General features: G+C 40.6%; 1 protein-coding gene across 28 annotated transcripts in view; it reads left to right on the forward strand.

Annotated features, from left to right (window-relative positions):
* The window catches only part of DTNB (dystrobrevin beta), a 242,724-nt gene that overhangs the window by 154,358 nt on the left and 62,998 nt on the right, over positions 1 to 25,368 (forward strand). For 25 of the 28 annotated variants that reach the window (XR_006703731.1, XR_006703732.1, XR_006703733.1 and 22 more), the window contains one exon: positions 10,180 to 10,257. Coding sequence is in view for 21 of the 28 variants with exons in the window: in XM_045447519.1 (XP_045303475.1) it covers positions 10,180 to 10,257 (78 nt within the window). In the remaining 7 variants the exon portion in view is untranslated. Of the gene's footprint in view, positions 1 to 10,179; positions 10,258 to 13,467; positions 13,508 to 16,659; positions 16,941 to 20,852; positions 20,949 to 25,368 lie in introns of those variants that run through there. The other 3 variants (XM_045447525.1, XM_045447524.1, XR_006703737.1) reach the window with 3 other exon arrangements.

The raw sequence follows: 25,368 nt of genomic DNA on the forward strand, positions 1-25,368 counted from the left end.
GAAAACCAAAACAAGTAATTACACGCAGTGTTGGTCCTGAGCCCAGTCTTAAAATCTCTCTCTCTTTTTTAATCAGTCGTCTGGCTGATAGAATAGATAATTTGCTCATTAAACCTATGTATTTTGTTAGACTGAGATGAGGAATCCATAACACCTTTGAAATTAAGATTAGATTTTAAATTCATCTTAATAAATTAGGATCTGTTTTGAAGGATCTGTTTTGAAGGATCTAACTTACCCAGTTTTCCTTGGGGCAGCCTAGAGGTGGTGAAAGATGAGAGCTCTGCAGCCAGATGGTTTGAGTTCAGATAGGCATTCATGATACAGAGCTTTAAGGATGTGATAGGGGAAAGAGTAGAGCACCCCAAAACTACTCCAGGTGTATATTGTTTTACCTTCCTATAGAAACAGCTTTTTAAGAACTTTGATCTAACACCATGCTTTTGTTTATAATTTATAGACTAAACAGTCTTAAGTAAGCTTTTCTGAAAGTGCAATAATCAAAGGTAGTAGAGACACTACACCATGGTTAAGAATAGACACAAGAGCAGTACCGCCTTGGTTCAGATCCTCCTTCTGCCAGGATTTGGCTGTGACCTCAGTGTGCCTTAGTGTCTCCATCTGTAAAATAGCGTTAGTAATAGTATCTGTCTCATCGAAGGCTGTAAGGTTTAAGTGAGTGAACCCTTGGGAAATGTTTGAACTGAGTGTGACACATATTAGGCACTCAACAAGTGTTGCTGTTGTTGTTATTTAAGACACCCCATTCTGCTGATTCCATGACACAGTCACAGATGAAAACTTGCTGTGGCTGCAAGCAATACCTATATACTTACCCAGTATAACAGCTAATAATGTCATTATTTCATTCTCCAAGAATAGTTTCACCAAACCTGAATTTAACAGAAAGATTACTTCTTATACACTGCACTCCTCTGTATTCTGCATCATGGTGCTAACTTGTGACCAACAAATATTTCCCAGAAGCCTGCTCCATGACTCATACTCTGCCAGGTACTTGAAATACAGTGATTAAAAAAAAAAAATCACACAAATTTCTCACAGTCTGGTAGAGGAGATAATGTGCCCTGATCTAATATGTTTTATTAACTTTCTTTTGGGGGATTGTGGTGGTGAGGGTGCTGAGGGGATGTACAATTTTGCATCTACTCAAATCATTTAAAGGTCTTTTGTCTACTCGCAGTCCCTCAGTTAAACATCTTCCTTCAATTTACTTTCTTTATGATAACAAAAAATAGTATAGGCTCACTTTAGACAATTTGACTCGATGTTATAGCTTCTTTTTTTTTTTTTGTCTTTTTTTTCTGCTTTATAATTTTTTTAACATTAAGCATCTTTTTCTCTGGAAATCAGGAAAAATTAAACCGGAGAATTTGGGGAAGTACAGGAAAGTATAAATAGAAGGAAAAAACTAGCCATAATTCGACTTCTCTTAACATTTTGACATATTTCCTTCAGTTACTTTGTTTACTTTTATTATTTAGCTGAGAACATGCTGTGTGTATATATAATTCTATTTACAGTGTTACTGTGAAGATAAAATAATATATTTACAGCTCTACACACAGTGTCTGATAGGTATACATCAAACATTCAATAATTGTTAGTATTACCGTAGTTATCATGCCCTTTTTTACCTCTTATGTGGTAAGCATTTAGAAAGTCTTCATAGGGGCGCCTGGATTGCTCAGTCGGTTAAGCATCCTACTCTTATGTCGGCTCAGGTCCTGATCTCAACCTGTCTGTGTTGGTGGGGCTTATGCTGACAGTGGGAGCCTGCTTAAGATTCTCCTCTCTCTGCCCCTCCCCTAGCTTGCGTGCATACATGCTCTCTCTCTGTCTCTCAAATAAATGAACATTTAGAAAATCTTCATAAACATTGTACTTTATTTTTTAATTTTTAAATTTTATTTAAATCCAAGGTCCTTAATATATAGTGTAATAATGATTTGAAGAGTAGAATTTATTCATTCGTCACTTACATATAACACACCCTGCTCATCCCAACAAGTGCTGTCTTTAATGCCTATCACCCATTTAGCTCATCCCCCCATCCAGCACCCCACCAGCACCCTCAGTTTGTTCTCTGTATCTAAGGGTCTCTTATGGTTTGTTTCCCTTTCTTTATCTTATTTTTCTTTCCCTTCCCCTATGTTCATTTATTTTGTTTCCTAAGTTCCACGTATGAATGAAGTCATGATATTTGTCTTTCTCTGATTTATTTCGCTTAGCATAATACACTCTAGTTCCATCCATGTTGTTGTAAATGGCAAGATTTCATTTTTGATCGCCAAATAATATTCCATTGTTTATATATACCACATCTTCTTTATCCATTTATCAGTCGACGGGCATTTGAGCTCTTTCCATACTTTGGCTATTGTCAGTAGCACTGCTATAAACATTGGGGTGCTTGTGCCCCTTCAAATCAGCATTTTTGTATCCTTTGGATAAATACATGGTAGTTCAATTGCTGGGTCGTAGAGTAGTTCTAATTTTAATTTTTTTGAGAAACTTCCATTATGTTTTCTAGAGTGGCTGCACCAGTTTGCATTCCCACCAGCAATGCAAAAGGGTTCCTCTTTCTCCACATCCTCGCCAACATCTGTTGTTGTCTGAGTTGTTAATGTTAGCCATTCTGACAGGTGTGAGGTGGTATCTCATTGTGGTTTTGATTTGTATTTCCCTGATGATGAGTGATGTTGAGCATCTTTTCATGTGTCTGTTGGCCATCTGGATGTCTTTGGAAAAGTGTTCTTGTCTTTTGCCCATTTCTTCACTGGATTATTTGTTTTTTGGGTGTTGATTTTGATATGTTCTTTATAAATTTTGGATACTAACCCTTTATCTGATATGTCATTTGCAAATATCCTCTCCCATTCCATCAGTTGCCTTTTAGTTTTGCTAATTGTTTCCTTCACTGTGCATTTTATCTTGATGAGGTCCCAATAGTTCATTTTTGCTTTTGTTTCTCTTGCCTCTGGAGACATGTCAAGTAAGAAGTTGCTGCAGCCAAGGTCAAAGAGGTTGTTGCCTGTTTTCTCCTCTAGGACTTTGATGGCTTCCTGTCTTACATTTAGGTCTTTCATCCGTTTAAAAAAAAATTTTTTTAACATTTATTCATTTTTGAAAGACAGAGAGAGACAGAGTGCGAATGGGGAAGGGGCAGAGAGAGAGGGAGACACAGAATTTGAAGCAGGCTCCAGGCTCCAAGCAGTCAGCAAGGAGCCCAACGCGGGGCTCGAACTCACAGACTGCGACATCATGACCTGAGCCGAAGTCGGCCTCCCAACCGACTGAGCCACCCAGGTGCCCCAGGTCTTTCATCCATTTTGAGTTTATTTTTGTGCGTGGTGTAAGAAAGCGGTCCAGATTCATTCCTCTGCATGGAGCTGTCCAGTATTCCGAACACCATTTGCTGAAGAGATTGTCTTTTTTCCATTGGATATTCTTTTCCTGCTTTGTCAAAAATTAGTTGGCCATACGTTTGTGGATCCATTTCTGGGTTCTCTATTCTGTTCCATTGATCTAAGTGTCTGTTTTTGTGCCACTACCATGCTGTCTTGATGATTACAGCTTTGTAATACAGCTTGAAGTCTGGAATTGTGATGCCTCTAGCTTTGGTTTTCTTTTTCAGGGTTGCTTTGGCTATTCGGGGTCTTTTCTGGTCCCATACAAATGTTAGGATTGTTGGTTCTGTCTCTGTGAAGAATGCTGGTGTTATTTTGATAGGGATTGCAGTGAGTATGTAGATTCCTTTGGGTAGTAGCAACATTTTAATAATACTTGTTTTCCAACCCATGAGCATGGAATGTTTTTCCATTTTTTTGTGTCTTCTTCAATTTCTTTCTATAGTTTTCAGTGTATAGATTTTTCACCTCTTTTGTTAGGTTTATTCCTAGGTATGTTATGATTTTTGGTGCAATTATAAGTGGAATCAATTCCTTGATTTCTCTTTCTGCTGCTTCATTATTGGTGTATAGAAATGCAACCAATTTCTGTGCATTGATTTTATTTCCTGCGACTTTGCTGAATTCATGGATGAGTTCTAGGAGTTTTTTGGTGGAGTCTTTTGGGTTTTCCACATAGAGTATCATGTCATCTGTGAAGAGTGTAAGTTTGGCTTCCTCCTTGCTGATTTTGATGACTTTTATTTCTTTGTGTTGTCTGATGGCTGAGGCTAGGACTTCCAACACTATGTTGAATAACAGTGGTGAGAGTGGACATCCTTGTCATGTTCCTGACCTTAGGAGGAAAGCTCTGTTTTTCCCCATTGAGGATGATATTAGCAATGGGTCTTTCGTTTTTTATGATCTTGAGGTGTGATCCTTCTATTCCTACTTTCTTGAGGGTTTTTAATTGAGAAAGGATGCTGTATTTTGTCAAATGCTTTCTCTGCATCTATTGAGAGGATCATATGGTTATTATCCTTTCTTTCATTAATGTGATGTATCACATTGATTGATTTGAGGATATTGAACCAGCCCTGCATCCCAGGAATAAATCCCACTTGATCATGGTGAATAGTTCTTCTAATTCTCTTGATTCTTTTAATAACTCTTGCTAGTATCTTGAGAATCTTTGCATCTATGTTCATCAAGGAAATTGGTCTGTAGTTCTCCTTTATAGTGGGGTCTTTGTCTGGTTTTGGAATCAAGGTAATGCTGGCTTCATAGAATGAGTTTTATCTCAGATGGGATTGTGTTTCAAAACCCCACACTTCAGAGACCCCTGTGGCTTGGACCCTCGCCAACTCTCTGGGGGAGGGTCTTGCTGAGCAATGGCCGGGTGCCAGCTTGCCCAGAAAATGTTCCTGCAGTCTGACAGCAGCAGAAGTTCAGAGATTATGGCAAATCACAACACACAGCTAGCATGAGGTTTCATCACACTCTGGCATCTTTGTCCCAATACCAGCAAATGTGGCTGCTCTATGGGGTCCACTAGGACCTTTGCCTGTGGGAGGCCATATGACCTCTACCAAATGCACTCCATGCAGGGGAACCGCTTCTTCCCGCATGGCACCCATGTGACAGAGCCCACTGCCTGCTCCTGGGGATTTGCCCTGGTTCCCCACCAGAGCACCACCAGGACTGAACTCCGGAACTTCAGACTCCGTGCTCCACTGTTTTTAGAATCCTGATGCTATTGAAAAGCACTCCTTTCTTCCTGTCCGTGGTTTTGGGGAACAGATTTCTTGTTCAGTCACCTGCAGGTGTTTTTACTCTCTCTCTCTCTTTCTCTCCAGCTACTTTCGAGGGAGTGTTTTTCTTGCACTCTCCCAATACACCATACTCTCCCCCTTTCTCTGTCCTATGTCTGCAAAAACAGCTCCCTATGCTCCACGGCTTTTCTCTCCCCCAGTTCACCTCTCCGCACTGGGTACCTGCCAAGTTCTTTGGCTCAAGTTATGCAGATTGTTGTGTTAATCCTCAGATTAATTTCCTAGGTGTGTAAAATGGTTTGGTGCTGATCTAGCTGCATTTCAGGGATGAGACAAGCTGAGGGTCTCCATGCTACCCCTCCATCTTAACTTGAAAGTCCATAAATGATTTTTAAGGGGGGTATGCATTAGGAAAAAAGTCCTTAGGGTGCCTGGGTGACTCAGTCGGTTAAGTGTCTGGCTTTGGCTCAGGTCATGATCTCATGGTTCGTGGATTTAAGCCCCGTGTCGGGCTTTGTGTTGACAGCTCAGAGCCTGGAGTCTGCTTCAGATTCTCTCTCTCTCTCTCTCTCTCTCTCTGCCCCTCTACTGCTTGTGTTCTCTCTCATAAAATAAATAAATAAATAAATAAATAAATAAATAAATAAATAAATAATGACTTTTTTAAAGAAAAAACTCCTCTTTCTCCTCAAGATTCAGGTTCGTTAAATTGAGGGTAGAGCTTGCATATCTTATTTTCAAAGCTTCTCAGATGATTTCTGTGCATACCCTTGATTAAAGTCAGTGATTTATTCACCTTTTTGGGTCACCTTTTCAAAGCCCATCTGTGGGTACATCATCCTTTGGCTTAAAAGCTTTCCATGTTTCCCCCAATGCCATTGGTATAAATTCCAAACTTCTTAGCTTGTGGTAGAACAGGCTTCATTCACATCCTGGCCCTAATCTACTTTTCCAGAGGCATTTTCAGCTATTCCCCTTCAAGTGCCTTTGAGTCCAGCCAAATAAGTTAAACCCAAATATGCCATGTACTTTTGGGCTTCTGTGCCTTTTCCCATACCATTTCATCCATCCAGGGTACCCTTAACTTTTTTCTGTATCTGAGAAACTCCTCAGTGTTACTTCAGCCTCACTCCCATTGCCCCTCCTTTCCTCCAAGAGTAACTGCTCTTCTTTGACTCCTCAATTTTAGCTGCTTTCACTACTTTGCATTATGATGATCTGTTTACATACCTGTCTTCATCAATATGTAGTTAGGTTATTGGGATGAAGATAGCCTTACTTATCTTTTGTGAGTAGGTACCCAGGAAGAATGCTTCTTTCTTTTTGATTAAGATTTTAAAAATTCTCTCCATGTCTTCTTTTGTATCGACTGCTTCTGCCTAGCAGATTGCCTTCTGTCTGTATCATCCATCTATCTCCTCAAAAAATTGGCATGTCTTATGAACAAAGAAGGAACCTCCCAAATTTGTACGAAGAGATGGTTGGTGGTCATTTGGGTATCAAGGAACTCATTAGTGTCTAAGGATGCCTTGTTGAGATCTTCATCAAAGGAAGATATACATCTGGTGACATGTTCAAGGTATTCAACATGGTTTTGCACGTTAAAGAAGACCAACAAAGCTAATCTGATGAGTTGTGTCAATTCTGCCTTGTAAGTTTCTGAAACTGGTACTGTTAATGTCTACTTCACACCTGGAAGCATTTTTTTCAGCTGTGTCCTACTGGACATATGAAAAAAATTTTTAAGCCAGAAGTCATTCTTGGTGTATTACATCTCCTAGGACCACATCTGAGTTGTTGGTTTTCACAGTGAATTGTGGGTCTAGTGGTAGATCCTAAGTAAAGACTCCCTTTATGTTTTCAAATTCCTCTTTCATCTTGGACTATGAACACATAGTACCTATTTCTCTGGGAAAATGTGCTAGAAGTTCACAAAGGGTATGAAGTTTTGGGGGGAGTTAAGATTAGCTTCCAACTTACAATGTAGTCATTACTGTCTGGTTCTGAGTTTAGAGAAGAGGCTTTGATGTATGTGCTAAAAGATAATAATTGAGCATGGGGCCCTTTGTTTGTTGAACATCGACTCTTGATTTTGGCTCGGGTCATGATCTCACAGTTTGTGGGATCAAACCTGGTTTGGGATTCTCTCTCTCTCTCTCCCTCTCCCTCTGTCCCTCCCATTTGCACTCTCTCTCTGTGTCAAAATAAATAAACATTAAAAGAATGATAATAATTGAGCATGCTATCTGCCAAGAGATAGAGATGATTGTTAACAAGTCTTGTGGCATCAGACCAAACAAAATACTACAAATCATGAAATTTTATCACATGGATCCATGTGTAAGAAATTTTTTTAAAAAATTTTTTCTATTGTCATTTTTCCTCTGAGAATGTCAGAAAGGAAATTGAATGTAGTAGTATCTTCAATATTGAAAAATACTAGGTATCTGTATTAGTTCTGAAAGCATGAACATGTCCTTATCTTATTTGGGAAATGGGTCACTAATAATAATATATTAAACGAGCAAAGCCCATTCTGTTTTCAGGACCAGAATGTTTCTGGTGCCCTCAAGGATGAAAAGCTGTGATGTTGGATTTGTTTCTTTCATAGGAATTGTCTCCTTGTTCCATTTGGACATTTAGTCCATTAGAACTAAAGTTAATCTCTGTTCATTTTTATTATTAGCCTAAAATGATTGATTGATTGATTCATTGATTATAACTCAGCACAGCTACTTGGCATTAATAGGCTTGAAAGTGTGGGAGGCAATATTGGATATCTGCCTGGAAGATAGGTGGGGAAATATATAATGTGGAATTAAATTCTAGCCTAGAAAAGCATATTTCAGTTCTGAATGTCTTACTTTGCAACTTGTCACATAAAGGGAGGAATGTGTAATAAATAAACATAGTACTGTGGCTTAAAAGTCAAGAGACCTAAATCTGTTCCCTGCAAATTACTTTAACAATTTAATTACTTTAATAATAAATTAATTCTCTCTGTTAAATGGAAAACCATTAAAAATATTTCCCAGGGTGCCTATGTGGCTCATCGGTTGAGTGTCCAACTCTTGACTTTGGCTCAGGTCATAATCTCAGTTTGTGGGATCAAGCCGCATATCGGGCTCTGCACTGAGAGCACAGAGCCTGCTTGGGATTCTCTCTCTCCCTCTCTCTCCCTCTCTCTCCCTCTCTCTCCCTCTCTCTCTTTCTCTCTCTGCCCCACCATGTGCTTTCTCTTGCTCTCTCTCTCGCGCTCTCTTTCAAAAATAAATAAATAAATAAAATATTTCCCTACCCAGAAATAAAATTGGTTAAAAAAAAAAAAAAAGAGGAGTGTATAGATAGATACAGAGATAGGTAGGTAGGTAGTCCTTGGCTTAACCTGAAAATTTTCCCTTGTGTTTTTGAGTGTATTGTAAAACCTGCAAAACAGTAAAGGCTCTGGTCCCTTAATATTCACCAAGACTTGCTAAGTATAACCTCTACAAAATCACTTTACATAATTAACTCAGCACTTAAATATAAGGAGAAACCAGGAGCTAGTTCCCAAGCACCTAAATATGAAAGAAGGACTTTTTTGCTTCACTTTTTGGCTTTGATGGACAAATTTCTCTGAAAAGTACTTCTTTCAACTTAGGAAAGGAAGTGAGAGATTTCCCAGGAGTAATATTTAGCAATAGTCATGTGGCTCCAATGCAAGACAGTAACCCTTTGTAGCTGAGCTTGGTGGGGAGGAAGAAGAGCAAAATCATAGATTCCTTTTGGTAAGTTTGGATTCATTCTTTTAAGACTTTCTCAAAAAGGAGCACTAGATCTTGAGTCCAGAAAACCAGTGCTACAGACGAGTTATCAAATGTACTTACCTTAAAATTTAAATTTAGATTATGTTATAAAAAAAAGCATTCTAGGGGTACCCAGGTGGCTCAGTTGGTTAAGTGTCCAACTCTTGATCTCAGTTCAGGTCTTGATCTCAGGATTGTGAGTTCAAGCCCCACAATGGGATCCACAGTCTGCATGGAGCCTACTTAAAAAAAAAAAAAAAAAAAGCATTCTGATTAGAGGATAAGTATAAACTATGGATTGATTGTTAAGATTCTAGTAAAGCATTAATAAAAGAATTTAGTACTTAACAGCCTGTTTGGGTAAAAAGCATGCAAACTAAATCCATCTTGTTCATCTGTGATCTTCCCTTTCTTGCCGATGACAAACGTGTGCTATGGCTATAGCATCTCTTGGCATCAGAGTCTCCCCATCACCTCCCAACTTGATCCTGTGTTTATGTTGGTCTATTTTGATGGGCTTTTTCCATCATTCTTTTCTGCCCTCCCCCTGTGCCCACCTGCCAGTTTTTTGACTCTGCTGTGATGCCTTCCTGCCCATCTCTTCTTCCATCACGGGCCCATTTTTGACACATTGTCCTTCTTTCTGTTCCTGCTTTGTCTCACTCCCCTCCTCAGGCTTGCACTGTGCTGTCACCTGATTCAGGTATGCCCAGGAAACCTAATCCTTTCCACTGCCCTCATCATCATGTCTGTCCACCCAAATCTAAGGGAAGACAGTGAACTCTAACCAAATCAGGAACAACATGCAAGTTGCCATTGTGACCCTCATAATATACCACAAACGTCAAACACCTCGTAACCCTGGAAACACCTAAGATACAAAGATACTAATTAAGTAGCAGAACTCAGTCTCTTGTGCACTAAAACTACGGAACAAAATCCGGCGAAATTACATCCCTGTCATGGTGTGTGTGTGACCAGTTGCTCCTCTTGGTGCAGTGCAGCTCTGTGGTCCTTTGGCTTTGAGTGAAAGAACCCTTCTTGTTGAGTTTGCTTGGGCTGTACCTATCCATCTCCACCCTTCCTCCCTGTGAATCCTACTATGCTTATCAGAAGCAATGATAGTTGGTTCCTTTGCCCCTATCACTCTTTCATTTGTTTCCCCGGTCCTATTGGTAATTATTAATATAATGTAAATGTCTTTCCTTTCAGTCCTCCTCGTCCTCTGGCCAACATGAACGACACCATGGTGAGCCACCTGTCCTCTGGGGTGCCCACCCCCACCAAGAGGTATGTAGGGTCTACGCCTCAGTCACTGCTCAGAGTTGGGTAGGGGCCTGGCCGGGGAAGCAGAGATTCCACAGGGCAGAATTCTCCTCCTTTAACTTTTAAAATTATTTTGTGATTTTTTTTTCTTCTTTTTTTCCCCACTAACTCGTAAATGTAGCACCAAAGGAGTCTGCTTGTGAGTGGTGCCTGAGGTGGAAACTCTTCATTTGTGACAAGCAGTGAACATAGTGTCAAAGCAGATTTGGCACTTTGGAAAGCCTCTTCTTTAACATTAAATAATATTTTGATGATCATGAATTTCAACAATTTTGCATTTGCATTCTTTAAATGTTGAAGATCGCTTCTGCTTCTTGATCAGACTGTGTGAACTGAATTAATCCCTGATAATTCTCCTAAATCAGTGTGTATATGATTCATAAACATTTAAGTTGAAAAGCTTGGGTCTTTCTCTTAGTTTTACAGAGAGTCTCCTTTAGGGTCCTACAAGGAGCTAGAACTGTGTAGTCCTTTCTCTTCTTTATTTAATTTACTCTTCTCCAAAATTCTCTCAGGCGGGACTTAAAAGAACTCTATAAAATGGCTTACTTTCTGTTTGATTTAAGCTGTTCCATAATGAGAGTATTGCAGAAACTCCCTCAAGGGCACAGCCATTAAAGAATCCTTTCTAACAGTCATCACCCAAAAAAGAACAAAAAAACAAAGACATTCCAACCAACTCCCCAAGTTCTTCCTGAAGAAAAACTACTTTGTGCCGTATGTACTGATTGCTTTGGATTAATTCAGCTATAGAAATGTCATCTGCTTAATAATACTGTGACTTAACATATAATATATGATACTTAAGATCAACTGTGTTTGTTTTCATTGGCTAAACTCCTGGAGCACTCTCTCCCAAACTTGACTGCTGAGAAGATTCAAAAGAATCATGTGGGTCAGTTATTAAAAATACAATTTTCTGGGACCACATCAGACCCAGTGGATCCTGAGATCTTGAGAAGTTACACCTCTAACAATAAGTATTCCAGGTGATTCTTATCATCAAGCAAGTTTGGGAAAGAGCCTTAGAAGGAAGCTATGGAGTAAACTGGAATAGAGGATTTAGGGATTAAATCAGAGTGACCTGATAATGTGTTGTCCACTAGGAAACTCAAGACGACCAGGTAAGAGTCCTTGCCTACAGCCTTGTTGAGACACTACCGCTTCTTCTTTTTTTTTCATGTTTATTTTTGAGAGAGACAGAGACAGAGCATGAGCGGGGGAGGGGCAGAGAGATTAGGAGACACAGAATCTGAAGCAGGCTCCAGGCTCCCAGCTATCAGCACAGAGTCTGACACGGGGCTCGAACTCACAAACTGCGAGATTGTGACCTGAGCCACCCAGGCGCCCCCCTTACCGCTTCTTTTGAGCAGATTTAAGTGGTATTCTTGACTACAGCATAGACTTGAGCCTGACTGGCTGCCTTTAAGTCCTGGCTCTCACCTGACCTTGAACAAGATTTTTATCTTCTCTTTTTAAATATATAAAATGGGGACAATGATAGTGTCTACCTTGTGGGGTTATGCGAAAATTTAAGATATTGTTTTCACTATTTAAGAAGTAAACTGATGAGGGGTGCCTGGGTGGCTCAGTCAGTTAAGCATCTGACTTCGGCTCAGGTCATGATCTCACAGTTCTTGAGTTCAAGCCCCACATTGGGCTCTGTGCTGACAGCTCAGAGCCTGGAGTTGCTTGGAACTCTGTCTCCCTCTCTCTCTGCCCCTCCCCCCTAGTGCTCTGTCTCTGTCTGTCTCAATTTTTAGTATATGTGCTGCCGAAGCGAGCACATGTCTCTGTCTGTCTCAAAAAATAAACATTAAAAAAAAATTAAGAACTAAACTGATGAGAGAAGAGGTGGTGAAGAAACAATAACTTATAGATGACACTCTTTTTAGCAAAGTCTAGTAGACTTGGTCCTTCCTAGAGGTGGTTATCACAGACTTTGTAGGCGTTGACCAGCAGAACAAAGGCAGCCAGAGCCCTTAGCAGGCCAGAAAGGAAGACTGAGCGCTATAATTTATGAAGAAGAGTAGTTGCCATATGGGAACAAGATGCTCCCACCCTAACAATTTAGTCCTTAGAATTTTACATTTCATTTATATTCAGGATGAGATTATGATGTAACACGTGGGCATCAATTGCATAATCCGCAGATTTGGCTTTTTGTGGCCCAAGTTACCAAACCAATGTAAATTTCCAACTAGTATTCTATTTACTTCCTTAAGGATTCGTCAGTTTTTCTTTTTTCCTCCAAATGTCATTAGACGTGTGTCTCCAGAGTCTGGTGAAAGCTAGGAACCCAGCACATCATCCCAGTCATACAGAACCTTCCTCTGCTGGGGCAGAGAATCCTCAAGGAGAATAAAGCTACTCTCCAGAATTAAGAAGTTTCCTTTAGGACTCAGCATACGACATAAATCACTGAATCAGACAAGAGCATGCACAGTAATAAAAATGCAGGAAAAATTCAAGAGCTACAGTTTCTGTAAGAGCTACAGTTTCTGCCTTTTCAGGAGGCAGTGCATATGAAAGTAGTGATAGCTCCAAGGGTCAAAAATACTATGTGAGTCCAAATAGAAGATGCTCACAAATGTAAGAGTGACTTTTTAAAGAAGAAAAACTTATCAATGGCAAAGATGCTGGCTGTCATGTGAGATGCTGTGAATTATGTTCCTGAGAGGGTCCACTGTAGGGATTTGCTCTATATAATATTCTTCTAGTATTCCTATATTGAAATTTCTATAATTGGAAAGAAATTTCATCTTTGCTTTAGACTAAATAGTTCCTGGAAATTTGCTTTCTTTAAAAAAAAACCAGAAGAGGGACGCCTAGGTGGCTCAGTCAGTTGAGCGTCCGACTTCGGCTCAGGTCGTGATCTCACAGATAGTGAGTTTGAGCCTTGCGTTGGACTCTGCGCTGACAGCTCAGAGCCTGGAGCCTGCTTCGGATTCTGTGTCTCCCTCTCTCTCTGCCCCTTCCCTGCTCATGCTCTGTCTCTCTCTCTCAAAAATAAATAAACATTAAAAAAATTAAAGTAAATAAAATAAAATAATGAGAACAATGTACTTAAAAACAAACAACAAAAAACTTTCAAAACTTTAAAACAGAGGCTTAAAGTCTCCCCCTTCTACTGGATTTCCTCCAAGGCTTGCTTCTGTCCCTCTTTTTCCCCAGGGTTCAGAATGTGAATGGTGGTATTAGTCTCTGGACTAAGGTACTGTATTATTTTATTTATTCATTCATTTTTATTTTGAGAGAGAGAGAGTGAGCGAGCCGGGGGGTGGGGCAAAGAGAAGGGAGAGAGAGAATCCCAAGCAGACCCTGCGCTTCCAGCACAAAGCCTGACACGGGCCCAGACCCATGAACAATGAGATCATGACCTGAGCCGAAACCAAGAGTCGGATGCTTAACCAACTGAGCCACCCAGGCACCCACTATTGTACTGTTTTAAATCATAACATATATTCAGACCAATATCGAAAATTATGCCAATATTTTCTAATGTCTTCTAAAGCCTTAGCGTTATTTATGAATATTTAAACTTTTACAATTCTGTGGGCAGTTCATATAACTATGGCAGTAACAAAAACTTCCAATATGACACTTTTTGCTTTGTGCATTCAGTTGGTATATTAGTATTAACTCTTTTAACTTCGTGTATTAAAATTTAACTTAAAATGCACAAACCCAATTAAGCAAGATGAAAAGGTTGTAAATGAACTGCTCTATAGCATTGTGCTCGTAGTTAGTACCAGGTAGATCTTATGGTATGTGTTCTTAGTATAGTTAAAAAAACAAAAAGGAAAACAAAAAGAGACAAACCCACAAAGACAAAGGCAGAAGTGTCCACGGATCACAAAAGCAACTTAAAAGCCGTCGGGATGTCTATCTGTGGCTTCTCCATCTCTTGGTTACTCACAGAATGCCATCTTCATTCCCTACTGCTGCAAAACACCTACTTCTCAATACCGCCGATGGCTTCAGACGCACAGCCACAGCGTTGGCACTCAAGAAGTTATGCTTTTCCTCCCTTCGATTAGAAAACTCCAAGGAAGGGTTCTTAACTGTCCTGGATTGGATTACTGCCCACCCTTGTGTATGTGGTAGGCCACACCCATTAAACCTATATCATCAAAACAGAGGAGGGAGTGTGTCCCCAAAAGATGGTCATACTGTCAAGAACAGAAGAGAGAGATCGTGGGAAGGACAAATAACAGAGGCTGTTGGCAGACCACCGTTTTGCTACCGAGCACACAGATGTGTGCAAAAGTATATACATATACACACCTTCTCATACAGGTTTCCTCGCCTAGGGTTTTCCTTCCCATAATGTAGCATTCCACGTACAACTGCAAATGGGTGCATGCCTCTCCCAGGAGTCTGTCCACGTGCTGTAACAGCCCTGGACCCTGGTTACATAGGTTATGTCCATTCACCCAGGTCAGGTCTAGGTGTGTCTTTCTATGACTCCTTAGCCCCTCCTGCCCTGAAGCAAATGATAAGTTGTAAGCACTTTGCACCCAGTCCACAAAGGTAGAGATCAGAAAGTAGGAGAATTGTAATTTGGACAGCGGGAAAAGGGAGGTGACGGAAAACATGGCATATTAAGCCACATCTGCTGTGTTTCCTTGTGAAACACCACCAAAATGACAGTGTTGGGATTATTTTGAGTAAAAACCCGCAAGAAGAAAGAAAAATGAAAGAGGAGACCATACCAACAAGAATTTGGAAGCAGCAAAGCAGGTGGGTGAGTGGAAAGAGATTTTACAGACTGGAGAAGACTACAGCATAATCGGATGGGGAGAGGAGCCCAGAAGAAGGCCCGCTCCAGGAATTAGAAGGCAAAGGGAAGATGCAGAACGTTTAGCTGGTAGTCTGTACAGGAAGCGCTTCGAACCACAGACTATCCATGTGACTGGGTAATTGTCCCTACCCGACTCTGCCAAAGAGTTGAGGTTTATATTTGGGGTTTTTGGAACAATACAGCCCCCACGAGATCCTAATTGTCTTCATTATCTCACCCTTGGTGGGCTGAAGCAACTGGCTTCCAGACAACCCATCTCCCTCCCTTCGTTCTGAAGACTTCGGGAAATCACTGCTCCATCCTGTTATTCCTCTCCGGTGCCTGGAACTCCAGCCATCAGGGGCACAAGATCGAAGCCCCACGATCCTTAAGATCACAGTTGAACCAGTTGCTTTTCTTAGTGGCCACGTAGCAAAGATAGATGTGTCCCCTTCCTGGGATGGAGTGTTGCTACCATCCATTCCTCGACCCGACTCAGCTAGTTCCACTCAGTGTTACTCCCCACTTCTAGTATCAGTTTCTATTTTAGTCAGAACCCTTGGCTATAAGTGACAGAAGCTCAGTTTGGATGAGCTTAGGGAAAACAAGAAGATTTTTTTGTTTTTGTAGCCAAACTGGGGGGAAGAAGAGCAGGGCTGTACGTGCCTGGGCCTCAGGGATGACCAGAGCCAGGGGGGCTATAACTCACTTAGGTGTTTCCCTGTCTCCCTCTGCTACCCCCATGCTCCTTGCTCCTCCCTGTTGTATGTCAGCTGATTCTTCCCTATAATAGTTACCTTTCACACAGCAGGGAATATATCCGTGAGACCTGTGTGTTCATATTTCATAACCTCAACCCTATAGCGATTGCCTTTCTCTTAGTTCCAACTTGGAAACTCCCAATGAGAGTTCTTTTTGGTCCGTCTTAGATCATGTTACCCATCCAGGGGTTTTCTGTTTGGTGGCCCTACCTAGATTACCACGGTTGAATGGGTAGGGGTCGGTTTCCCAAAGAAGGGGGTCTGCTGTCTGTGGAGAAGGTAAGGATGCTGAAGAGACATTAGCTATAGACTTCTTTTTTGGGTGATTTCTGAAAAAAAAATTGCATACCTAAGTAGATTATTATCACTCCCGCATTAGCATAAATTTGTTTCAGGAGGCCCTGTTTACCCCCCTACCACCTCATTTTTATTTTCCTCAAATATTAAATAGTGCTTTCTAGTCTGTTTGGTTTATAAAGATGTATTGTGTGCCACCATCTTTGGGTAGCAACACGTAGATATTAGAGCCACTAATTCTAAGAAGTTACCAATTACTAGGAATCATAAGTAAAGGCACGATTTTATCAGTCAAAAATTTTTAACTTAACACATACTTCACAAGAAGGAAAAGTATTTTTTAAAGGCCAGAAAATGCCATATTCTATATTATTTCTGAGCTGAAGACACATGACCAAGTTAAGAGATGCGTTGCACTATAATAGTATTACAATGGCTTTCTGAGTGGGTGCCAAGGTAAAGGTTTTATCTTGTTATCTACAGAATACTGAAGAATGACAGAAGCCACAATCTGTTGTTTTTTAGACTGAGAACAACAGAAATATTGGCAAAACGAAGAAAGGAGGCAAACTGAAATTGGTCAAGCCAGAAATTATCCATTTGTGGACTCAGGCTATTGGTGCTCTTCCCTCCTGTGAAATGAGAGTGAGTTTGGTTGAAAAGCAAGAATTAATGAGGGTTTAAGCACGATCATGAAACAACTTAGCTTGCATGAATTCTTCATGAGAATCTGAGACAACACAAGAATTACTTTTTTCTCCAATCTATTTTTGAGAGACAGAAAAGCAGAGTAATTGAAAATTAACACATAATTTTATGTGACTGCAGGGTCCTCAGTGTTGGCAGATTTCCAAAGTCCATCTGATGGCCCAGGCAATCAGCCAGGTTTTAGCTGCCTCTGGGTTGGGATTAAATTCCATTTCCATTCAAGCATTTAAGGTAAACCCTTCAGCAGTTCTAACTCAGGTTAGTACAAACAGAAAGCTTGAGTATTTCCAAGTCCATACTTTAAAGCTTAAGGTTGGAAAATTGAAGCTTACAGAAGCATAGTAACTCCTCTCCTTGCACTGAAGTAATAGTTACCTCCTCTCATTGGACTGAAGCTGGAGGTCCTCAACCTGAGCAAGAATTACATCCATTATGGACTGTCAGCAGAACAGAGGGGAAGAAGGAACAGGTCTGGGGAGAAAAACTGTGAGTTCAGCATTGCGTGTTCAGACTGAGATGCCTGAGGGATCCTGAGAGTGGTCCACAGAGTGATCCAAACTCTGTGGAGTTTGGATGTGGGGGGCCAAGGAAGGGAATAGATGATTCTCCTCCAGGTTCCTTTCTGGCTTACGGTACTTATGGTCGAAACACGGGAGGAAGATTTGGGCAGGAAGATAGCAAGATTATGTTGAATTAGAAGTGCCTGTGGGACACAGAGGAACCAGACCATAGCATGAGTTCTTGTCATCCAGATTCTTCCAGCTACCTCACATTCACACTAGCAAAGGGCAGGCACATACTCAGATCCAACAAATGTACAGAACCCCCCCACACACAATTTTACACGTTTTTCACATTTGGAGGCTGTTAACTTGAGTATCTTGACCATATCTGCTCTTAAGAAGCTGACTCAATGCAGGGCACCTGGGTGGCTCAGTTGGTTAGCATCTCAACTTTGGCTCAGTTCATGATCTCACTGTTGGTGGGTTCGAGCCCCACATCAGGCTGTGTGCTGACAGCTCAGAGCCTGGAACCTGCTTCAGATTCTGTGTCTTCCTCTCTCTCTGCCCCTTCCCTGCTTGCTTGCACTCTCTCTCTCAAAAATAAATAAGCATTAAAAAAAAAAAGCCGACTCCGTGCGGTATGCTGCTTTGTGGTGAAAGGGGTGTGCCAAAGGCTTGCACTTATAATGGAAATTCCTATAGCAATGCTGAAATTCCTATGGTGATCCAGTTTAACCATGGCTCTTCACTCCTTCTAACATCAAACTATTACAATATTTTAACTTAGCCATAGTAAAGCAGATATTTAAAACAAATCAGTGCTGTGGTATAAATTCCTACTTTTTTCATGGATCTTACTAGGAAATCTCCAGTCTACTCCCCACCTCACCCCCAATCTAGTCCTTTCTTTGTTACCAGACATTTTACTGAAATGCAGATCTAATGATGTTACTCTCCTGGTTAAAACTTTCCAGTGGCTCTTTGTTTCTACAGCACTGTCCAATAGCATAGAAACCAGAATGGTAGCCATTAGCCAAGTGTGGCTGTCAAGCACTTGAAATGTGACAGAGGAGTGAATTTTAACTTAATTTGAATTAATTTGAATGTAAACAGGTACGTGTGGCTAGTGGCAACACAATTGTACAGGATTAGGCCCACATTCTTCAGTGTGGCTTTGGAGGCTGCTCCAGGGTGACGGTTGCTAGTCTTCCCAGCCCTACCTTATTTCATTCTTTTTATTTGGCTTCTACACCCAGAATTACTCAAATCATTTACAGTTCCCCAAGCAGGTTTCTGCACCTGCTCCTTCCTTTTTGTGCCTTCCCTTCCTTTTTCCTTTTATGTCCCTCTCTTTGTCATCTAATTCTTCCTTCTGAACTTAGCTTCAGCTCCTCCAGGAAGCCCTCCCTAATACCCTACAACTAGGTTAAGTGTTCTTCCTCTGTGATTCATAGCATGTTGTACATATCAGTGTATCATAATTACCTGTTTGTTCCATGCTTTTCTAGACTATACGTTCATTGAGAGTGAGGACTCACGAGGCTTTATCCAGAAACTTACTCCTTTTCTTCAAGTCGTGCTGCTGTTTTGTATCTTAATCAGTACTTCTTCTGTTAGGAAAGGGGTTTTCTTCTTCAATTACTTCAAGCATGTGGCATCTTATTAACATTGCCTGCTTATTCCATTCAGGGCAGAGAAATAAAGGACATGAGTTCTACTGAAGTATCTGGTTCTACTCCAGTACTGCATGATTCACTATAGCTGCCCCCACCCCTGGTTATCTGTAACTTTCCTCTCCAAGAGTGAGAAACCCGGCCCCCATCACCTACCATCCCTGTGCCTATTTGTTTAGCCCTGGTAGCATGGATAGTGGTTTCAGAACTGTTTATTTATTTCTTTAATAGATTACTGAGACATAATTCATTCACCATACAATCCATCCACATAAAGTGTACGATTCAGTGGGTTGGGGTATGCTTACAGAGTTGTGTGGCCATCACCACAATCAATTCTAGAACATTTTCATCACCCCCACTACTAAAAGATCACTCACTGTGGTGTGGAGAATCGACTGTAGTGGGCAAGAGTGGAAGAGGAGGGCAGTCAAGGGCTGTTGGGTGGCACTTGGTGAGACTTGCCAGATAGAAAGGATGGCAGCAGTGGGGGCAGTGAAGGGGGCTGGTTTCGGAGGGCAGCCAGTAGGGCTGATTAAGGAATTGGATGTGGGGCACGAGGAAATGAGAAGAAGAAACAAGACTTCTGCTTTGAGCTCGGTGACTGGGTGAGTGGTGGTGCTGTTCCTTTCAACTGGTCAGCCTGGGAGAGTGGCAGGTGAGGAAGTGGGTGGAGAGAATGAGCTCTGTTTTGAACATGTTCAGTTTGGGATGCCTGTTAGGCAGCCAAGGGGAGATGCTGACTAGGCCCTCTAATACACAATCTTGGAGCTCCAGGGGGAGGTCAGAGCTGGAAATGTAAACTTGTGAGGATTACAGTAATACCTTTTGGTAAGATTATTCTGAGAATAAGCAAAAGAGCATATGTGAAAGTCTGTGATAAGGTCACAGGTACTCTGCTGATAATGACTACTACATTATCTTCTGTAATCCTTCCTGTACTCTCTAAAGTCAGTAATACATGAGGTAGATTTTATATTATTATTTTACAGATGAGGGGACTGAATCTCTCTGTGGACAGATTAAAGCCCAAGTTCACATAGCAAGCAGGTATCAGAGTATGGATTAAACCCAAGCCTGCCTCACTCCAGAGCCCGTGCTCTCAGATGCTGTGCTCTCCTGCCTCCTGCCGAGCAATGAGTCCTGCTCCGGGGCTACAAACTGCCACTCCAGAAGCAGCCTCTGCTTCTGACCTTGTCCCACCACAATTTACCCTTCATCCCCACCCTCACCACTCACATCCCTTTCCCTTATGTCCTGACCCCACAAGTGTGTCTCTTAACTTCTGCCAAAGCACCCTCTCTTGCTGCCACTGGAGCTTCTGCTGAAGCCATGAGACACTCTGCCTTAGATTCAAAGGCCCCCATCATCTTGGAGAGCAGGTGTCACCCTGGAGTGTGCATCTGGAGCACCTAGAAGCTTGTTTCAAATGCATAGAGCTGGGAGGGTGTCTTGGGAAGGAAAATATGCTACAGAGAGAGATGTGTTCATTTCATTGTCACTCCTCTTTTTTAACTCTGGTTTATTCTACTCACCCTTGCTTTTGCTGATCTCCCTAACTGGGCAACATTCTATTCTTATGTCTTCTTCTTCTTCCTCTTTGTTTTTTTTTTGTTTTGTTTTGTTTTTTCTGTTTTGTTCCTTAAGTAAGCTGTACACACAATGTGGGGCTCGAACTCACAACCCTGAGATCAAGAGTCACATGCTCTACTGACTGAGCCAAAGAGGAACCCCTATTAAGTTTTCTTAGAGAAGAACAGTGTCCCTGTCATCTTAACACTTACTATATTAGCCATTTTACATTTATTTGTGTGATCATCTCTTTTTCTACTAGACTGTTAACATCAAGAGAGCAGCAGCCATGTCTGGATCCTGCTTACTGTGGTATGTCTTCTTCTCCTGGCACGGTGCCTGACATCCAGGAGGTGCTGCAGACATTGACTCAAATGCCAAATTTCCATCAGAAATACTACTAGAACTATTGTATATTCTGCCGTGAAAATCACTTACTTTTATGGATGGAATTGACATGTGTCAGCCTAGAATAGAACAAATTATTATTATTATTATTATTATTATTATTATTATTATTATCATTATTACTATCATTATCATTATCATTATTTTATGTATTTATCACTTGTGTGGGATTCCAAACTATTCCAAACTACTGACTTTGCTTTAGAAAAACAGATTTCTAAAGCAAAACCTACTTATAAGTTGGGGGTTGTATATAGATTTATATTTTATCAAAAGGAAAGAATTTAAAGGAAAAAAATCTGGAAACACAGGTACACCTTTCAATGGAGTATATATTATCACATGTATTATCTAACATAACACCCATACCCTGACACAGAATTGTCAGAAAATATATGGACACTTAAGTGCCTTATTTACTGTAGATGGCTACTGATAATGCCTTTCATTTTGGTTTAGATTCCTCATTATCTGGCCAAAGACACTAGTTCTGAATAGCAGTTTTCATGGAAAGTTAAAATGGAGTTTAATTGGACTATTGCTTCTATAGTGAATGCCTACAATTTCTTTTCTGCCATTCCCTTTGGAACGCACCTTGGTCAGATTTTCACATCCTGTTCGCTGCCAAACCAGTTCTTTCAAGGAGACCAGTGACTTCCTCAGTGTTAAATTCACTGATGAATTCTCAGGACTTATCTTAATTGATCTATCCATGGCATTTGACATAGATGATCGCTCCCTTCTACTTGAAACGCTTTCTATACTTGCCTCCAGCTATTGTGCTCTTCTGCTTTTCCTCCTCTTCCTTCTTGGCCCCCTTTGCTAGTTATTCCATACCTCTTTGAACTCTAAATGTTAGTATGCCACAGGGAGCACTTCTCTTTTCTGTTTGGCCTCACTGTAGGTGATCCCATCCAGACTCACAGTTTTTAATACTGTCTACATACCAGTGACTTCTAACCTTATTTTTCCAGACCAGGCCTTTTTTGCTGAGCTCTAACCTCATTATCTTCCTCCTCAGTGGTATCTTCACTTGGATCTAATGCATACCTTAGTTAGATGTCCCAAGCTGAGTTCTGTATCTTCCCAACCAAACCTACTTCTCTCAGGGTCTTCACCGGCTCAGTTAATGGCGGTCTCATTCCTGTAGTTGCTCGGTCAGAAGTCTTAATGCTTATTTCGTCAAAAATGTCAGATTATTAGATCAGCTTTATCCAAAAACACTGTCAGAATCTGTCCAAGATCTTGCTATTTCATACACCTCTATAGCTACTGCTACTTTGCTGGCCACTCTTGTCTCTCATATGGAACGTTGCAGGAAGCTTCTAATTAGCTGCTGCCTCCCCATTCTCTGACACTTTATCTTCCATAGTGCAAATGATCTTATTAAAATATAAGTTCTTTCATACCCTACCTCTGCTCAAAACCCACCAATAACTTCTCATATCAGAGTAAAAGCTGAAACCCTTATGATGGCCTTATATAACACTGCTACTTTTCAATCTGTCTTAGAAAGAAGCACTTTTGTTTTGTTTTGTTTTAATTTTTAGTTTGAAGTAGACAAATACTTTACAAAAGTATGATACAAAATGAGTTACTATGGGAGAGAATTCCACGCTGGTCATGGTGAAGTAACTACTATAAGATTAGCTCTTCCACTATAAACGTCTAGAAAACTATTCTGAATATAACACTGTTTTCAGAAATTAGACAGTAAGTAGGGCAGGACTCTTCTCCAAGGGAAAGAAAGTAAATGAGGAGAGCCCTATGATTGCCCAGGCTTTCTGCTGGGAGGCATTTACCAAACTCCAGTGCCAGAGACAAGCAGAGTAAGCCTTATTTGCTGAGAATAAGAAGACAGAGATTGGAGTTTAGGGAGGCTATAATTTGCCAAGTAGAATACCGGAGGGGAGGAAGCATTTAGAGAAAGAGCTCCATAAATCTGCATACAGGTCTGTTATGTCTTTGGCTGAAAACAAGCTGCTTGTGCATAGAATGAGATTTCACAGGACCACCAAAGAACAGCTACCTGGGAAAGAACAACTCAACTCCCAGGGATTTGAAAGTAGAACAGCTACTCAAGCTCAGGCCATTGTTTGGGTTCCAATCAACCAGAATAGAGACATCATGGAACCCTTGGAGCACCCCGGAAAGGCCACACCTCACGAGCAGGGTGAAAATAGCCCTAGATAAAAATTACCATAGATCTGCACTAATGAAGCTTTAACACAGGCCTCAAAAGGACCAAACTGTCCACAGGTAAATTAACTGACTACTAGAGTCTTCAGAAGAAGACAACAAAATTCAGACATTCAACAACATACTACTCACAATTTCCATCATCCAGTAAAAATTTAGAAGACGTAGGAAGCAGCAGGAAGGTATGGCCTGTAACCAGAATTAAATTAGTCAATACAAACAGAGCCAGAAATAGCAGGCATGATGCAGTGAGCAGACATGGACTATAAAACACTCACAATAAATAGAAAAATGTAAAGGAAAATATTAACATAATGAGAAAAATGAAAATAAAAAAGAACCAAGTGTAAACATATTGGAAGTTTCTGAATATATATTCTACTTCAATGACAAAGTTTTAAATTGAAAAATAGAACTTCTAGAGTTGAAAGGGATAGTACCTGAAATGAAAAATTCCATAGATGGACTTAACAGTAGATCAGAAATTGTAGATAAAAAAAAGTCCACTGAACTTAAAGACACAGCAATACAAACTATCTAAAATGAAACACAGAAGGGGCACCTGGGTGGCTCAGTTGGTTAAGCATCTGACTTCGTCTCAGGTCATGATCTTATGGTTCATGAGTTCGAGCCCCGCGTCGGGTGAGCTCAAGCCCTGCTTCTCTCTCTCTGCCCCTCGCTCACTTGTGCTCACTCTTGCTCTCTGTAAAATAAATAAATAATAAGTTGAATGAAACACAGAAAAGTGGCTGAAAAATTAACAGAGCTTCTCAAGACCTACGCAACAATGTCAAGCAGTTTAAAAGAGGGAGGAGAGAAAAATTATTCCAGGAAATTTTTTTTCCAAATTTCCAAATAAATTTTTGCAAATTAAATGAAAACCATAAACCCATAGATAAAAGAAGTTCGGCAAATTGTAATCAGGATAAACAGAGAAAACCATACCAAAGCACATCACAATCAAATTGCTGAAAACCAATGATAAAAAGATATTTAAAGCAGCTAGAGGAAAACAAAATGTTGTACACAAGGGAACAAAGATAAGGTTTGTTTGTTTTTTAACTTTTTTTAAATATTTATTTTTGAGAGACAGAGTGAGACAGAGTGCAAGTGGGGGAAGGGCAGAGAGAGAGGGAGACAGAATCTGAAGCAGGCTCCAGGCTCCGGGCTGTAAGCACAGAGCCCGAAGCGGGGCTCGAACCCACTAATGGCGAGATCATAACCTGAGCCAAAGTCGGACACTCAGCTGGCTGAGCCACCCAGGTGCCCCCAAAGATAAGGTTTTGAAGTGATTTCTCAAAAACAATGCACGCTAACAGAAAATTGAATGGCATCTGAAAGTAGTGAGAGAACCTGTTTTTATTTCTTCTAAAATACATAGATTTCCTAGCTTTATCCACTGAAAAGTTCTAGAAGCAGTGATGATACTCCAGGAATAAAGAGCACCCTAGTACCCTGACTGTGGTCTCTAAATACTCTTTCCTAGTAACGGGAACCTGGAATCCTTGAAAGAATAGTTGATTCCAGATGTGGGGCAGGACATGCACAAGACGAGACTGGGACATCATACTGTGCCAAGCAAGGAAGCTGATAATATCTAATGGATATATTAGATTAACACAGGAGCCTACTTATAGGGGGCTCCCACTGGCCAAAGACAGGATAATTTGAGCATCTAAAATATTATAATGGATTGAAGCAATCGGGTACATAAAAATCTATGAGATCATAATGAAAAAAAAAAAAACTCCTTGGTAATCATTGTAGGTTACTAGGGCCCTAACTCATTGTTCTGAAATTTGTTAAGTAATAAATGTCAACCATTTGTTTTACCTTTCTTGAATGAATGATATTTCATGATAAACAAATAAACTAATAAATGCAGAAAAGATGATAAAATTGGAAACTGGACGTTTGCAACCCCACAAGAACTAATGAATCTAGGAAAGACTCATTAGTAAATGCTAAAGCCAGTAGGTGAAAAATTGGTGGGGAACTTTCTACTAGAGAGATGTGACCAATAACTTCTGAATTCACTGATCAATGTTTATATTCCATTATGTGCCCCTATTTGATTTGTAAGTGCACCGTATTACCTATGACAGATTCTAGCCTCTTCTCAAAAATGAAACAAAAGCAAAAACATCAATCAAATATCCAGATCCAGCCAC

This window comes from Leopardus geoffroyi, chromosome A3 (genome assembly GCF_018350155.1).
Source record: "Leopardus geoffroyi isolate Oge1 chromosome A3, O.geoffroyi_Oge1_pat1.0, whole genome shotgun sequence".
Lineage (NCBI taxonomy): Eukaryota > Metazoa > Chordata > Mammalia > Carnivora > Felidae > Leopardus > Leopardus geoffroyi.